Below are 17188 nucleotides of genomic sequence, written 5' to 3' on the forward strand. Positions count from 1 at the left end.
TGTGTAAGTTTGTTCAACTTGATTATTTAAGTGACCCCTATATATAAAATCAAGTTATTAGTTTGTGTAAGGACTACAAGCATATAATGCAAATGTTTAAAGTTGGTGCAGTCCCTAACTTTAACTAACTTAATGGCATTCCAATCATGAATGACCTTCTCACCCTACCTCTCTATTGAGCACAGAGAAAGTGCTAAAACACTTGGTGCACTAGGCACTTAGCAGATGCTTATTGTAGACCCTACAATTACCCCCAACCACTCCAGCCAGTAATGTTAGTGTGTGTGTATAGTTGACCTTTTGATAAACAGACTTTTTTTTAAAGTGCTAAACTAGCTAAATACCCATTGGTATCTAAGATTATTTGAAAGTTCTGTTGTACAATATCACTGTTGTGTTGAGATATGAGATATCTCTCTCTTTCTGTGTGATGAATTATTGACCCCCTGTCTCTTCAATAGGTGTAACTATTCAGAAATTGAGTTGCTGTTCCAGCTGCTGCGGGCCTTTACAGGTCGGTTCTTATGCAATATGACCTTCCTGAAAGAGTATATGGAGGAGGAGATTCCTAGGAAGTACTCCATTGCCCAGAAACGGGCCCTGTTCTTCCGCTTTGTTGAGTTCAATGACCCACACTTCAACGATGAGCTTAAAGCTAAGGTATGTACACAGGCAATCAATTTATGACCACATGCCGGGAGCTGAAATTGCCTGTGTCATTTACTGTTTTTCTTACCAACTTTTTGAATTGAAATTCAAGTGATGGTGGGAACTATAATACACAGTGTTACTAACCACACAGGAGAAAATGACCAGTTTGTGGCTTGTGGGAGGTGTTAAATGTCAAACCCAACCTACCATTATGAGTCTGCCAGTTAAAATTTTGTTGTTATAACATGAAAAATAGTTATTTTCAATAACTAAACTAATATTTCAAGGGAAGGATTAAAGCTTTTCTTTTCTTTTTATAACACATTTTTGGTCTTGTAAAGTCTGCAAAAGAAAATTATATTTAATAAATGTTCTAATTTATAAAGAATTCTTTTTGCATTGTGCTGGAAAAATGTATTAAAATTTTGGATCGAAAATGTTTTTCAGTTCTAAACTGAGTGATGCATTAGAAATCATATTGCATCTAACAAGCATCGCTTGCTTACTTTGCTCCCTCAGTGTAGCCGACCTGATCTGTGTGACTTTTATGGTTGGTATGTTTTGTACCAGAAGTTCTTTGATAGAGTCAGGAAGGTCATTTTGTCTGGTTGTAGACCCTCAGAGGCTCACAGATGAATGCTTCTGTCCTCTCTACCTGACCTGCTGCTGCAAGCATTACAATCATTCGGGCTGCTTTTTAATTAAGCCCACTCTCCCGCATGCATGCTCTCTCTCTCTCTCTCTCTCACACACACACACACACACACACACACACACACACACACACACACACACACACACACACACACACACACACACACACACACACACACATATACACATACACACTTTGCACAGCTGTAGCAGGCACACAACCTCGCACAGAGGAGCATCAGCACTGCTGTTAAGTACAAATGGGTCAATGGGGAAGGCCTGCCCTGGCACACTGTAGCACATAGCCAAATGACTGTGTGGCAAGAACACACAACTGTACAGACACACACACAAGAAGCACCCTTTTTGCTCATGTTCAGTTTGCATTGCTTCAGTGGCATATGGACCAGGAAAAAAAGAGACAAAATAAAGGCAAGAGAGAGAGTTCAGCCAACTCACTGTGCTGTCTCTTTCCAGGATAAAACGCTGCGTTTGAATTTTAGCAGAGCAGAGTTCAGTCACTCAGCTAGCAGAACTGCAACACCCCCCACCCGAATTTTGCTCATATTGTTGTTTTTCCCTTAATTGTCCTCCTCTGGTGCGCAGCAGATGCTAGCTGTGCATGTGAGGCTGAGAGACAGACAGACTGACTGACGGACAGACGGAAAAAGAGAGGATGTGTTGGTGTGTGTGAATATATTTGTGTTGATTGGTGTACGAGTCGTGAGCGAGAGACTGAGTGTGGGTGTTACCTCTATTGACATTTAAATAATTGCGTGTAGAATTTTCCCGGAAGCATAATAGGGAAGTGTGCGTGTGCGTGTGTGTGTGTGTTTTCTCTGTATGGCTTGGAGTTAGATAGAGGCTGAGTGTGTAGCATCACCAGGAGAATATTTCACTTTGAGCGAGACGCAGAGAAGACTGTGTTTATAAAAAATAAATAAATAAATAGAGACAGTGTGGGACAGCAACAATGAATCATCTATGATGGCACAGACTGACCTCATGCTGCTCCTGTATTGCTTCTTTTGTTTTATCCAAACATATCTTACAGAAAACCGCTTTTGTGCTGCGTTTTTGTTGAAAAGCATTTTACTATTCGTGGAATGGATTTCAAACAGACAAGTGAACAAACAAGTTATGAAGCACATGGCGTCTGTTTTACATTCTGCTACTCTTTTTTTTTTTTTTTGTTCCCGACATGACATACTGTGTGTAGCAAAAATGTGTATACATGCTGTGCTAGGATCGTTGCCTCAGTGGAGATCAAACTGCAGTGTTAAGTTGAAACAACAAATACATATTTTTGGTAGTACCATTGTATACCTCTGTATGCCTCCTCATCTGTATGTGAACAGCAACAAAGTATAAGATTACAGACAACAAGATTATTGTCCAAATTTACAAGCAAAGACATTTCCACTGCAAGCAACCAACAGCTGTGTGCGTGTGTGTTAGGTGTGGGTGAAGAGGCAAAAATATCAGTTTTTCACTCACATTTAATTACTGTTATTTTTTTGTGTTTACAAATGACAGATAAAAGAATAACAAAGAAATAAAATGCCAAAGTACTTTTTAAAACATGTTTTAATAATAACAAAGGCACTTAACACCTAAGTGCAACTGTATTACCAACACAGATTAATTGCCACTTAGGTGTCGGATTTTGACCAGTAACTAAACCAGTTACGTAAAATCACATTCTTCAAGGAGAGTTCTTAAAAGCTACGGATTACCTTAATTATCTACAGCTCTAAACCGAACTGTGTGTAAAACTCATCCACTGACAAAAAAGTGCTTGCAATATCCATAGATTTTAAGGCCAAGTAATAACTAACCTCTGTGACTGGTAGTGCTATCATTCAAGACTTCCTGTGGCTACTTAACAATAAAAGCCATACATTATTGCCCATTCCTGCTGTGTACAGGGACATAATACATATACTGCCAATCCCCCCAGCCCTTGTCACTATTTCCCCCCTATTGTGGTTGTGCTGCAGTGCTGCAAGGGTTCTTCTACACACACATAAAGTTATTTGTTTAAGGTTATGGAAATGGGATTTAAGATAATGAAGACACCTGCAGAACAAGATCTAGGCTACTCACCCAGAGATATCGTGTGTGCACACGTGCACTAACACTCACAGCCTGCAGGAGCCCAGCATCTAATGGCATTACAGAAATATGTTGTGATCTTACAGTGATTGATGTCAGAGAGGCTTAGAATTAATAGGAACAGATGAGACTGAAGAACAGACTGGTGCTCTATGCATTTTCTCTGTGTCTTCATTTAGTGGTGCGTGCGTTCCTACATGCTTGTGTGAGTCTGTCACCCATGCATGTACATTGTGCAGAGCGTGTGTGAATAATGTGCTAATGGAGGAGCTTGAACATATGCTGCCACAGCTCGTTCTCCACTGAGCGATGCCCTGTCCTCCCCAGTGATGGATTGAATAGGGGGGTTCATTAACAGATAGCAGCTTCTTTAATAAATGCAGTCGTTAGCTGTATTGTGGTTGGGTTATTCTGCATTTTACCAGCTAATCACGTCTTTGTCTTCATCAGATCCCTCATAACCCTCCCTGCAGGTTTCAGGGTGTTAGTAAATTGCTTTTTGAGCTTTGCCTGAGCAATAGTTTTGATTTTATTTGCTATCAATGCTTATTTAAGAAGCATAAAATATTCTCTTATTAAGTATTGTCTCAAGAAATTAGTTTTCTTCTGTGATTATTTAAATGTCACACCTGTTTATTACCATTGTTTTGGACATTTGACATTGCTGTGCCTCAAGTCTGTCTTTACACTACCAAGTTCTTTTTTCCTCTCTAATAAATCACTTTTCCCCCCCTGTTATTATCAGTCTGAATAGGACCTGTGTCCTTCTGATTTTAGAATAGATTGTAGAGTAGATTACTATTTCATCACATAATTATGTGCCATGGACAGCTGAGAGTGTGCAGATTTTTCTTTTATGCAGCTTTTCAAAGATCACACCAGGTGATTTCACTGATTAGTTTCTCCTTTCTTGAAGGTGTGCTATCAGTGAAATCTTCTACTGTAGTCTTTGAAAACATGAGGAATTGGGGGATATGCAACCTTCACTCCGAAGGTCGTATATTCCCCTAAGAAAATGGAAAACTGTTTTGGGTTTTTTTATCAGTAAAATAATTTCAACATGTGTTCTTGTGTTTCCTAGGTGCTGCAGCACATCCTGAATCCAGCCTTCCTTTACAGCTTTGAGAAAGGGGAAGGTGAGCAGCTGCTTGGACCGCCCAACCCTGAAGGAGACAATCCTGAAAGCATTACCAGTGTCTTCATCACTAAGGTACACATGCACACATATGCTTGCAGGTTTTATTTTTCTTCCTCTCAACATCTTTCTTCACATTCAGCCAGCTCACTTCTCCCTTCTTCCTTTGTTCATTACTCACAACAGCTTTGTCTCTCCATTTGTCTCTCTGATTTCATTACCTGCTGCATTTCCTCTCATAATGTCTTATCAGTCCAGAACATCTCCATACTCTGTCATCATCAACTACATCCTACTTAGTCTGATTCTTCTTCTCTCACGTCCTCCACGCATTAGTTGATCACTTAATTGCTGTCATTCCATCTCGCTGCTCTTCTTTTTGCCTCTTCCATCTGTCTTTGCTTTGCTCTCTCCCTCCCACTGTCCCAGTGGTCCCTCTTTCCATCACGTTTCATTTATCAGGCCAGACTATAATTCCTATTGTAAATGTCAGGGTGAGACCATGCTAAAGGTCAGCGTGTTTGTTTGTGCTGTGGCAGATCTCATCACTGACTAACACCAGTCCTAATGGCTGCTAATGGCTCCTCTACGGTCTGGTTAAAACTCATTTCCCCACTCACCTCCCTCTCTCTGTGTGCTCCCCTCCCATCTGTACTTCTCTGAGGGGAATTCAAATGTTGATGGGTATTTTTATCATATTGAAAACATCTTACAAAAAGACAGCTTCCGATTGAAGAGTATATTGCCGTTGTGGTGTGATTTTGGGAAGTAAATATTAGTCAGAACTGCAGTATACTTAGGCAATTCAAGTATATTCAATAGAATGTGTGTCTTGCTTATGCTCATAAGGTGCATTAAGTAATCTAAGACTTCTATTGACCTTTGTCAGCACCTGGTATGAATTACAGCCACACTAACAGAACAGACATTTTTGTTCTTGTCACAAAATATTATGTATTTGTATTGATCAACAACTCTGCAGATATACAGTGCTCACTCTGCTATGGGCAGCAAACATTTGACCTGTCTCCCCCTTCCCTCTCCAAGGTTCTGGACCCAGAGAAGCAGGCTGACCTACTTGACTCACTGCGGATCTGCCTGCTGCAGTTCTCCACCCTGCTGGTGGAGCATGCACCCCACCACATTCATGACAACAACAAGTCACGCAACAGCAAGCTGCGGCGCCTCATGACCTTCGCCTGGCCATGCCTACTGCCCAAAGCTTGTGTGGACCCTGCCTGTAAATACAGTGGTCACTTACTTCTGGCCCACATCATTGCAAAGTTCGCCATTCACAAGAAGATTGTCCTACAGGTGAGGAGGAATGCTAAAAAGAGAAAAGAGACTCAGTGAAGCGTGGGTTTAATTTAACACGGAGCTAAAGACTGAGAGTAGAGATAAAACATGGCAGATTTGAGTAGCAGATGTAAAATTAATCCAGACAAAACAAACATAACATTAGGATGACTCAACTCAACTAAAATGAGATTACAACAGATGTATACAAGATAGAAAATAAGAAACTTAAAATTAATTAACAGGGAATATGTAACTGTACTTTTGTATATATATTAAAAATTGTATTGTATATCCTTTCCTAGGTCTTCCACAGCCTACTGAAGGCCCACACCATGGAGGCCCGGGCCATTGTACGGCAGGCCATGGCCATCTTGACCCCAGCTGTGCCTGCCCGCATGGAGGATGGCCACCAGATGTTGACCCATTGGACTCGAAAAATCATTGTGGAGGAGGGACACACTGTACCCCAGCTGGTTCACATTCTGCATCTCATCGTGCAGCACTTCAGGGTGAGCTGATTTAAAAGTACACAACACACACACACACACACACACACACACACACACACACACACACACACACACACACACACACACACACACACACACACACACACACACACACACACACACACACACACACACACAGAAATTAGAGTTGACCAGTAGTGCACTTCCTTCTGCCAGCTACTTGAATGATTTGATTCCCAGTGTATTCCTACGGCCGGGTGGGTAATGTTCTTTGGTATTCATCCCAGTTTAGCCCACAATCAGTAATACCGTTTTAAGGATGACTAATTACTGACTATCATATCATATCGATATTATACTTTACATTTTATGGTAAACCAGAGTAAGCTGCCATGACATGGAGTAAGAGGGCACATGGGTACATCCACAGCCATTTGTTGCTGCTGCCAGTTCACTGCTCAGTGTGGCTTCGGCAACTGCAGGGAACTGCATGGGGGAAATGGTTGAGAAGTTGTTTTTGCTGATTATCTGAGTGCCCTGAATAATATGATGCCTCTTAACCAGCCCTAATGGGAAGGGAGCATCATTAAAAGTTGGATTATCTTGTATGGCCCAATTCATATTTTTTATGAAGTTTGTTTGAATTTCTGTTTGACAGTAGCAGCATTGTGTCCTGTTGCTTGCTAGTCAAAAGCTGGACCATTCATCACTGGCCGGTGGAGCTAATGGACTTAATGCAGATACGCAGACACACCCTTCTGAGTGATGATCAGCAGAGTCAAAGAGTGCCTAGACTTTCACAAGTCAGCACCAGCAATGGATCACTAGCCTTTATGTTGGCATTCCTCCTTAAACTTCTCGAACACTTTCTGTCCTCTCGCTCCTTCAGCTGATGTTCGATGCCTCGCAGGTCAGAAAGCGAGAAGTCTCTTAGCAGAAGACTGACATTTTCCTCAGCTCCCCTCTCTATCTCACTGACAGGCTGCTCTCACTGGGCCAGATGACTAATCTAATGTAATCACATCAGCATAATTACACTGGGGAGAAGATAATGACAGACAGATGAGAGACTTTGTGCGTGTGTGCGTGTGTGCGTGTGTGTGTTTGATAAAGAAATAGAGAGTTTGTGTGCGTGTTTCTGTGTGCACACATGATGGACAGGGCTTAGCCGCTCTGTCATTAAGGGGCCGTGAAGCCCTGCTCTATCGACTATAATTACCCTCAAAGTGAGAAGCTTTAATATTCTTTGACACTGCAACAGCCCTCAGATAGACATCTCATCTCTTGCTCTTTTGTCTCCGTGCGTCTGTGTTTGAGAGTCCCAGTTCAGTTTGCGATGAAGCTAAGTGACTCTTGAGTGTGACGCTTGAGGGTGTGAATTCTTCGGGCTAAGTGTGTGTCATCATGTCCTTGAGACTAAGTGAGAATACGACTTCAGAGTTTGCCTCTTCTGACTCTGTCTCAAAGTGATTGAGCACCCCATTTTACTTTGCATGTGATCTAATCTGGAGCAAAGTATTGTAGAAAAAAATAACATTACATGTAGTTGCCTTTCATTCTCTTTTTGTTTTCGTCAGCATTCATAATAATGATGCTCTGTGGGCAGGGTGACTCTCTTGCAAGGTGGAAGTCACACGAACCAGGTTTGCTGTCAGTTTACGGTGCTCTCAGTTGACGTAAAGCTCTGATATTTAGGCATTTAGACAAGCTTCTTTAAGGGAAAAGTTAAGTTTGGTTCTAGGGGGAGATTTGCGCACTAACATGAATGTAGCGGCTTTTTGATATATGTAGACCAGCAACAGGTCTCACTCTCATACTTGTGTTGGAGGGTTGGCAATGGAAGTCAGTCTGATTTATATGTGAGGATACTGGCAAGGCAGCCCATCTAACATGAAGCTGAGGGAGAACAAGTTTGCCAAACCAGTAATAGACTTCATGGAGCAGAGTGTATTCAAGTCTGTGTTAGGGTTCACCATCTGGTAGGCATGCAGACAGGAAGACAGAGTGTTTTATTTGTGAGGAATGTTTTTTGATGGAACCGCAAATTGGGGGTGTTTCATGCTCAACAGGATTGTTCGCACCGTTATATTCCTGGAAATGTATCACTCTTCCATTCTTGGATTCTGCATCTGGTTGGAGGCTGAGGTTGTGAGATGTCCAAATAAAAGCAAAGAATGCAAAAATCAGTGTCCAGGCTTCAGTGGCATTTTATATTAAAACTTAGTTCTTTGCAAACTACTCTGTCATCTGTTCAGCATTACTGGATATTATTGCTCATGTGTAGTTCTTCTGTTTCTTTTAAACTCTGCCATTGGCCTCAGTGACCATCTGCCATTGGTGAAAATGCTGCAATTCCTACCTGACGCCCCATTTGGTACCAAATACGAAAGCGTTTGTGAACTATATATATTCAAAATGTTGAATCACCACTTCTATTATATCATCTTGATTTTACGTATTAATACTTGCTGTGGTCTCTTTCCAGGTGTACTACCCTGTGCGCCACCACCTGGTGCAGCACATGATCAGTGCAATGCAGCGTCTGGGCTTCACCCCAAGTGTGACCATAGAGCAAAGGAAACTGGCTGTGGACCTGGCCGAGGTGGTCATCAAATGGGAGTTACAGAGGATCAAAGACCAGCAGGTGTGATCATGAATTGCCATAAACACACACACACACACACACACACACACACACACACACAGACACACACACACACACAGAATCACAACAAAATCCAGACGGCCTGAACTAAACACAGTTTTCACTGACTTAATATGGTGTCAACCTTATCAGTTTTTGACTAACAAAAAAAGTGTTGCGAGGTGCCTTGTTGACAAAAAATACATACATTCACTTTGAACAATATTTTATTTGAAACATTGCTGTTTCAGTCTGTAAACTGTAATTACATTAACTGATGGACTCATCTTCACCCCTATCATCCTCCCTCTCTTCGCTGTGGCAGCCGGAGTCTGAGGCTGAATTAGGGGCTGGCGGTGAAGGGACTAGCGGGGCTGCTGTGAAAAGAGGACTGTCTCTGGAAGCTGCTACTACTGCTGCTGGACAAGACGTCAAGAGATTCCGCACAGCAACTGGAGCTGCCTCCGCGGTAAGCTTAACTCACCATCTCTCAGTTGACTGTAGAATGTGGCTGTGAGTGACAGTTTCCTGTGCCCAGTCACTTTAGCCAGGAGTTGGCTATACAGTATTTCATTATCTGTTAGTGATGCACGGATTGGGAAATTCTGGGCCAAAACCAACAATTTGGCCGGAAACAAATGTTTTTTTTGTTGTTATTTATTTGCCTTTTTGTGCCATGGAAAGAAGACATCTACAAAGCTAAGCTTCTATGCCTTGTTGCAACTAAGTCTATCTCTCTTGTCATCCAAGATTTGAAACACAGGGCTGAACAGCTTCTCACTGTCTGTGCTGCTGCAACAAGCACATTAGCATTTGCATGCAATTTATGCCAGTGCTGAAAAACAAAACTGAAAAAAAGAGTTGGAAATAACAACAATGCCAATACCGATATATTGGTGAATCCCTATTATCTGTTATGTTTCACCCTCCAAAAATTAAGAACTGTATTGTCCTACCTTCAAAATTCCTGCTGCCCGACCCTGTTTTCCACACTTCTCTAAATAAACAGTTTGAAAGATACTTTGATCAAACGCCAATTTTTACATCTGACTGAGGCAGCAATTGCCAACAGATGATGACATCACAGTTGTTTTTGTCTTAATCAATTCTTCCTTACAACAATATTGCCTCAGATCTGTTTCATCTCGAATCCCACTGCGATCTGTTGAACTTGTGTTGAGATGCATTTGTACCTGTACCTGTTCAGTATCTAAGTTGGTGAATTACACTATGATCAGTCTTTCAAAGGGCCATTTTTATTTAGAATAAAAACTTGGAATTGTCTTTTAATTCCATTATCTTACTATCACAGCCTTCCAATTTTTTTGCTAGGCACCCTCCTGATACTGTATGTGGTAGGGGTGTCATGATACCAGAAGTTTAGTTGTCAATAACAATACCAGTGAAATTCCATGATTCTCGATACCAATTCGTGGTAAAATGTCCCAATCAAATTTTGTCCCCCCAATCCCCATTTAATATCTGCTGATACAGAGTCCTCATCCAATACTATATGTACAGTGTTTCCTCTATGTTGATTTTGGAGCGGCGGCCCCCTGCTGTTAAATTTCTGCCGCCACGGTATCAGAAATGGGGCAGACGCACAATGTAGTCACTGTTGCCTTTTAAATGATCCTGTCGACATAATGCACCCCCGTTGGCTGCCGCTCACATTGCAATTTAACAATGAGTAGAACTATTCAGAGGTTATTGGGGCTGTCCAGTTTAACTCCACATACTGTTGTGTTGATGTAGCTTATTGTCAAAACGTTCGCTTTCTTCCAAGTCGACTATTAAACTAACAGTTCCACCAAAAACATCACCGCGGGGGGTCCGTTTTAATTGGACGTTCAACTTGTCAGTTCTCAGCTCAACGTCCTGATATCAAACATCTGGAAACATTAAAACGGTAAATATATTTGTTTGTGTTGCAGCGAAGTGTTAGTTCTGTTTCATACATAAAACGTTTGCCGGCGTGACGGGGGGTGTGTGTTCGGACCGGCCTGCCGCCGCTGCTAAAAAACAATCCTAGAGGAAACACTGATGTATATTTTATATATATTAATATTATATTTTATTGTTATTATTTATAACTAATAAAAAAAGTAGGCTATAAAATAGGCTAACAAACTCTCTGTAATATCTTTTGATCTTGTCGCTCATCTCATGTAGCTGTCTGGAGGAAATTTCTCTCCCTTTTAAAATTGTTCTGCAGAGTTTGTTGCTTCAGTGCAGCCATTACCTGAGTTACCTGAATCAACTGTATACTGCTGAATGTTTTTTCCTCATCTGTACATCTTTTGTGTGGATTACATTAAGTCTTTTTTACTTTTTGTTTGCGGGGCTTTTGTTGCACTTGCAGTGCAGTGGTGTGGTGAGTGTGCAGCTCTCTGTCTAAAATGTGGAAATGCTCACTGAGAATGTTGAATCATAATATAGTGGGTTTTGTTTTTGATTTTTTACTGTATGTCTTATGTCTATAATTAATCACCAAAGTACACATGACTTCAATGTATGTATCCTGCAAAGCAACTCAAATCACAGATTGGGCCTTTTTAAAATGAATCGTTTTTTATTATGATGTGCCAAAAATCACTTAGCACAAGTCTTAGTAGTTGCAGTCTTAATGACAATGTTATTTCAAGCTTCTTTTATCTGATGTCAGGAGAAAAATGCAACAACAGCATTTGTTTCTGCTTGAGCCGAGGAAATGTTAATTGCTCAGAAAGTTGCCAGAATAATTATCAGAAAATCATAGTTGCAGCCTACTTTTTACTATAAGCAGTGCAGGCAAAAACCTTGTGTAGGCTCTTTGATATTCCCTCCTAACTAAGCACTCCATGCAGCGTTTGCACTGCTGTCACAGACTTTTATTATGAAGTCTGTTTAGTTTCTTAGCCACTGAAAGTTTTAAGTTTTTCTTTGTTTGTAGAATCTTTCTTTTCTCTTTATTCAAACAAAAAAAGTTGACATATTAATAATTCTAATGTTTGTATGTGTGTGTTTAGGTGTTTGGCCGTAGCCAGTCCATGCCAGCCACAGAGACCATGCTCACCAAGCCTGTCGAGAAACAACATACGGACACAGTAGTCAACTTCCTCATCAGGATTGCATGCCAGGTAACACCCCCACCATACCTGCCAAACACACAGCACTCCATTTCTTTCTCACACTCTCTCACTCTCTCACACACACACACACACACACACACACACACACACTCTCACATATACCAGGTACAGTTCTGCCATCCATGGCGCCTGCCAGGTAGGACACAACTATCCTAACCTCTCAGTGGTGAAGGTAGGACACACCTGGTGGCTGTCCTAAACACATCTCTACAAACACAGCACACACACACACACACACACACACACACACACACACACACACACTCCGAACAGTCCTTTATGTGTCTCCTCACACAGCTGTCCCTTGGTCTAGTGGCAGTGATGACCTTGGTCACAAGCCTGAAATAGACTGTTGAGAATTCACTCACCTTGACTTTTCCTACTTTCCTTTTTGGGCCAAGCTCCATTCTCACTGTTCATCCAACCATCTCTGTTGAATATAACCTTCTGTATGACTGCAGGGAATTACTCATTGCTCACAAAACAGTCTTAAAGAAACATAATCGTTTCTTTGTATTCAGTTTGATAACACTACATTGTGATACTAAATTGATCCCTGTAGAAAAATTAAAATTATATCTTAACACCTCACTTAGAGCTGCTAGGGATTCCCTGTCTCGCTCAAGGATGTTTTCTCGGGGTGAATGCTTGTCAATATGAGGGCTTGTGAAGGGCTTCCTGATGGAAGGACGGTCTTCTTCTTGGCTGTGCCACTGTTGAATTCTAGCTGCATTTTTACATATACATTGCAAAATTACAATATATGGTGACAGAAGAAGAGTCTCTTCTTGCCCTGTGTGATTTCACACCGTGTCAGGACACCATTGTGATATTGAAGATGAAGACTCATTGTCATCGATAATGAAACCAACCTTGTGCCCCTTCTCCTGTCTAGGTGAACGACAGCACCAATGTGGCTGGGTCTCCGGGGGAGCTGCTGTCCCGTCGCTGTGTTAGCCTGATGAAGTCTGCCCTCAGGCCTGACATGTGGCCTCGTGCCGAGCTCAAGCTACAGTGGTTTGACAAGCTGCTTATGACGGTGGTAAGGTGGCATATGCCTTTAGAATGACTCACTCAGTCATTATGTACCTTATTAGACAGCCTTTATGTTTCATATAGCCACATTCATGCTTGTGTTTGTGATAAGCTACTCCTGTGTTTCTGCACTGCATTTCCCAGGGATCACTTGTCACTGTCTCCAGAACTTAAATTGCTTTTGCTTGGATTTTCCAAGATTTGTATTAACTTTCTGAAAGTGTCTGCCTTATCTTTTTGTATTTTTTAATGTGCACTATTTCTATTTGGAGAACAAAAAAATAGCACATTACAGATTATTTGAAGTTGCTAGTGCAAGTGTATGTCATCAACAATGTTTTATGCAAACAACTTTGAATGCGATTCAGAAAATTCAGGCTTGTTGTTACAGCTCCAAGCAATAAGCAGCAAACAGTATAGAATAACTAATGTGCCTCTGCCGTTCGCCTTCCCAGGGACTGTCGAAGTTTCCCTGTCCCTGCTTAAGCTCTGTCTTAGTGTTTGCTCTAACGTCTCTGAGTCCTTTGTCTGTTATCAGTAATACATGAAGTGAGGCACCAACCACCATAATGACAAAATAATGACAGCGGTGAGATAACAGGAGTCTATCCGGGTTGGCCTGTGGCTTCTCGTTCAACCCCCCCCCAACCCTCTTCATCCTAAACTCCTTATCCTTGCTTTCTGTATCACCCCAGTGTGTCTCTCTACATCTCTCCTCGCCTTTCACTCTGTCTCTCACCACCACTTCGTCCTCTCATCTCTTCTTTTCAGCCTCTTATCAGAGCCTCTCTTCTTTCTCTCCTTTTATCTGTTGCTCCTCTTCTTCTCCACTCATCTCTCTGGTCTGATTCAGCGCCACTGTTGAGACAAGGTTATCGCCATGCGCCGGCAATTGTCACGTACTTCCCTTGTTCCCTTTTGGGGATCACTGCATCGGCCGCTCCTTTCTCTCTGCCTGCACACGGGCGCACACACGCACACACACACACACACACACACACACACACACACACACACACACACACACACACACACACACACACACACACACACACACACACACACACACACACACACACACACACACACACAATCAGCCCTTTCAGATCCCATGGGGATGATTTGACAAACAAGGCTTTCTGTAGGTCTTATGCAGCCGCACACACTCGGGCCCTGTCCCCCTGGGAGCATGCTCTACCTGCCCAGCCATCTTACTCAGACTAATGAACAATGCTCTAAATCGGATTAACTTTTATCATCTCATTGTACTGGCATGGCAGTGATTAAGAGTCAGGAGGAGTGGCGTGAGAGGGCAAATGAGGAGGGGAAGGGATACACGCACACAAAGACATGCACACAATTAGACGCACATACATGCGTATGTCCTATCTGCATGGCTCCAGAGACAAGGTCCCATCCTGTTAATACAGTGCCAAATCAATACTACCCTAATATCTACCAGGAGCCTTATCACAGAAGTCACCTTGTTCATTAGCCAAGATTAGTGCCATGGATCTGTCCCAGATTATCCTCTTGGCCCCGCCATCGTTGTAAACCTTGATTGCAATTTAGACAAAATTAGGGCCCGATGTTGGCCATTGATCTTTGGTTTAGCAGCGATCCCAGTGCCTTGGTTCTTTTGTGTGAGAAATACCCCTGTGTGTAGAATATTGATTTCTTAGTTGTCTGGAATTTATATGGAATAAAAACTTGAATGATTAATGCATCTACTGATGAATTTATACTGTAGTTTTTCTTGCTTTGTTTTGGGATTGTATACTTATGTTAAAAAAGTAATCCTGGATCACAGTCATTAAGAAGCATGATAGGAGCTGAATATTTCTGTATTTTTTTTTACAAAATATAAAAATGACTACTTAATTCCTGTATACACTTCTTTTACTCCTCTGACTGGTTCCATTGTTCTACTCTGTGTCCTCTCAGGAGCAGCCAGCACAGGCTAATATCTCCAACATCTGCACTGGACTGGAGATTCTCTGCTTCCTACTGACAGTGTTGCAGTCCCCAGCCATCCTTGCCCATTTTAAACCCCTCCAGCGGGGCATCGCAGCATGCATGACCTGCGGCAACACCAAAGTCCTGCGGGCTGTCCACTCCCTCTTATCTCGACTCATGAGCAACTTCCCCACTGAGCCTAGTAAGTTGCCACTGCTTAATGCCCCAATTCTAACTGGAACTTACTTGGCCGAGCAATGCTCATAAACTCCAGAAAGCACTACATAACTGAGTTGTCCGAGAAATTAACAACCATCTCTGTTCACTGAAGACATAGCAAAATATTTGGTCCATTGCTGTCATCAAGCCATGTGCTAAAAGTAAGGAATTGATTTAGATTCCCTTCTTTTTTTGGTTTAAAGCAAACACTGCTTTCTCCCTCTAGGCACATCAACGGTGGCATCTAAGTATGAAGAATTGGAGTGTCTGTATGCTGCTGTGGGCAAGGTCATCTATGAGGGACTTACCAACTATGAAAAAGCCACAAGCAACACTAACCCCACACAGCTCTTTGGTAAGACCTTTGGCTCTCCCACTCTCTCTTTTTCTTTATTCCATTTATCCCCCTCTACCCCCTTGTGATCTGTTACACTCACTTTGTTGCTCATAAACTCTGTCTTTTTAAAAATATTTTTCACACTCCCACTCTTTTCCCTACAAAACCAAGCTACCTCAGTCACTTTTAAGCAATTAAGCCAGTGAGTGGGTCGTTAAAATGCAAGCCAATGGGCCCTGCTGCTCCGGCTAACATCTGCTCTGTTTAAACGGAGGCCACAGTCCAGTGGTTTGGGAAAGGTTGTCTCGGGAAGGATTGCTGCTTTTGGCCACCCTCCCTTTACGGACATTACCGTTATCCTCCCAGATGTCACAGACTATTTATGGATAAAGCTTATCCTAAAGCTTTATCCATCCAAGCTAAAGAGACAGTTATTTGAATTTTCACTTTTTCACTTGAAATATACAGCAGCTTTCCAAATAAAGGGCCCTCAGTGTGACAAATGGCTATTGGATTGCAGTTTAAAGGTAACGCTATTTGATATGGTTTCCCAAAATGGCAGTTTTGGTCAATAAAAAGCTTGTGGTATCCTGCCGTCGCACAGAGGTAGCACTGATATGATGGGGGCTGACATTCTAACATTTGTCTTCCCTCCAGGGAGCAGCAACAGAGAGGGACATTACTCATACCTATCTCTGGCTCTGTGACACTCTGTAACTTTTGTTAGATTCCCTCAAAAAAAAGAGGAAAAAGTCCTTGTCATGCTGTGTGAATGAACACAAGCTGACTGCAGGTGTGTGTGTCTTTTACCTTGCCCCACAGAGGTTGAGGCTTCTTGTCAGATTATTGTATTTCCCATTTTTCCCTCTGATCATCCTCCTTTCCCTTCATTTGTCTTTAGGAACACTGATGATCCTGAAGTCAGCCTGCAGTTACAATGCCAGCTACATCGACCGCCTCATCTCGGTGTTCATGCGCTCGCTGCAGAAGATGGTGCGGGAACACCTGAGCCCCCAGCAGGCCAACCCAGGGGTCACCGAAACCAGCACGGGTACATGTGTGGATATGAATTCAGTTGGAAGATATTGAGGACACCAGGCTCAAGCATAACAGACACACACATATACTGTATAAAGAATGACCACATATAAATGCACTTGGACAAATGTATTAGGAATGTAAATTAGATAGGTATAGCTTTGAATTTGGTTAAATACAAGTTATGTAGTGCACTACTGATACGAAATAGATGCCCTCACTGCGTTTGAGTGCCAAGTATCGGTTTGTTGGAATATAATCGTACAGCAATACCAGAATGTATAAAACGCTGGCTATGGCTCAGGAGGTAGAGCAGCTTGCCCACTAAGGTTGGTGGTTCGACTCCTGACTCCTCCTTTTGCATTTTGAAGTGTCCTTGAGCAAGATACGGAACCCCAAAGTACTCCTGATGCTTTGTCATCATCGGTGTGTGAATGTGTATAAATGAGTATTAGTTTCTGTTTGTGATGAGCCTTTGCAATCCCTGTGTGAATGGGTGAATGT

General features: G+C 42.1%; 1 protein-coding gene across 3 annotated transcripts in view; it reads left to right on the top strand.

Moving 5' to 3' along the window:
- trrap (transformation/transcription domain-associated protein) overlaps positions 1–17188 on the top strand; it is a 79545-nt gene that overhangs the window by 22753 nt on the left and 39604 nt on the right. For all 3 annotated transcript variants that reach the window (XM_051417460.1, XM_051417461.1, XM_051417462.1), the window contains 11 exons: positions 462–660; positions 4502–4630; positions 5603–5869; positions 6157–6363; positions 8810–8968; positions 9294–9437; positions 11977–12087; positions 12995–13141; positions 15079–15292; positions 15536–15664; positions 16548–16697. In XM_051417460.1, coding sequence (XP_051273420.1) covers positions 462–660; positions 4502–4630; positions 5603–5869; positions 6157–6363; positions 8810–8968; positions 9294–9437; positions 11977–12087; positions 12995–13141; positions 15079–15292; positions 15536–15664; positions 16548–16697 — 1856 coding nt within the window. The remainder of the gene's footprint in view (positions 1–461; positions 661–4501; positions 4631–5602; positions 5870–6156; positions 6364–8809; positions 8969–9293; positions 9438–11976; positions 12088–12994; positions 13142–15078; positions 15293–15535; positions 15665–16547; positions 16698–17188) is intronic.

The sequence above is a fragment of the Dicentrarchus labrax genome, unplaced genomic scaffold (assembly GCF_905237075.1).
Source record: "Dicentrarchus labrax unplaced genomic scaffold, dlabrax2021, whole genome shotgun sequence".
NCBI classification, from domain to species: domain Eukaryota; kingdom Metazoa; phylum Chordata; class Actinopteri; family Moronidae; genus Dicentrarchus; species Dicentrarchus labrax.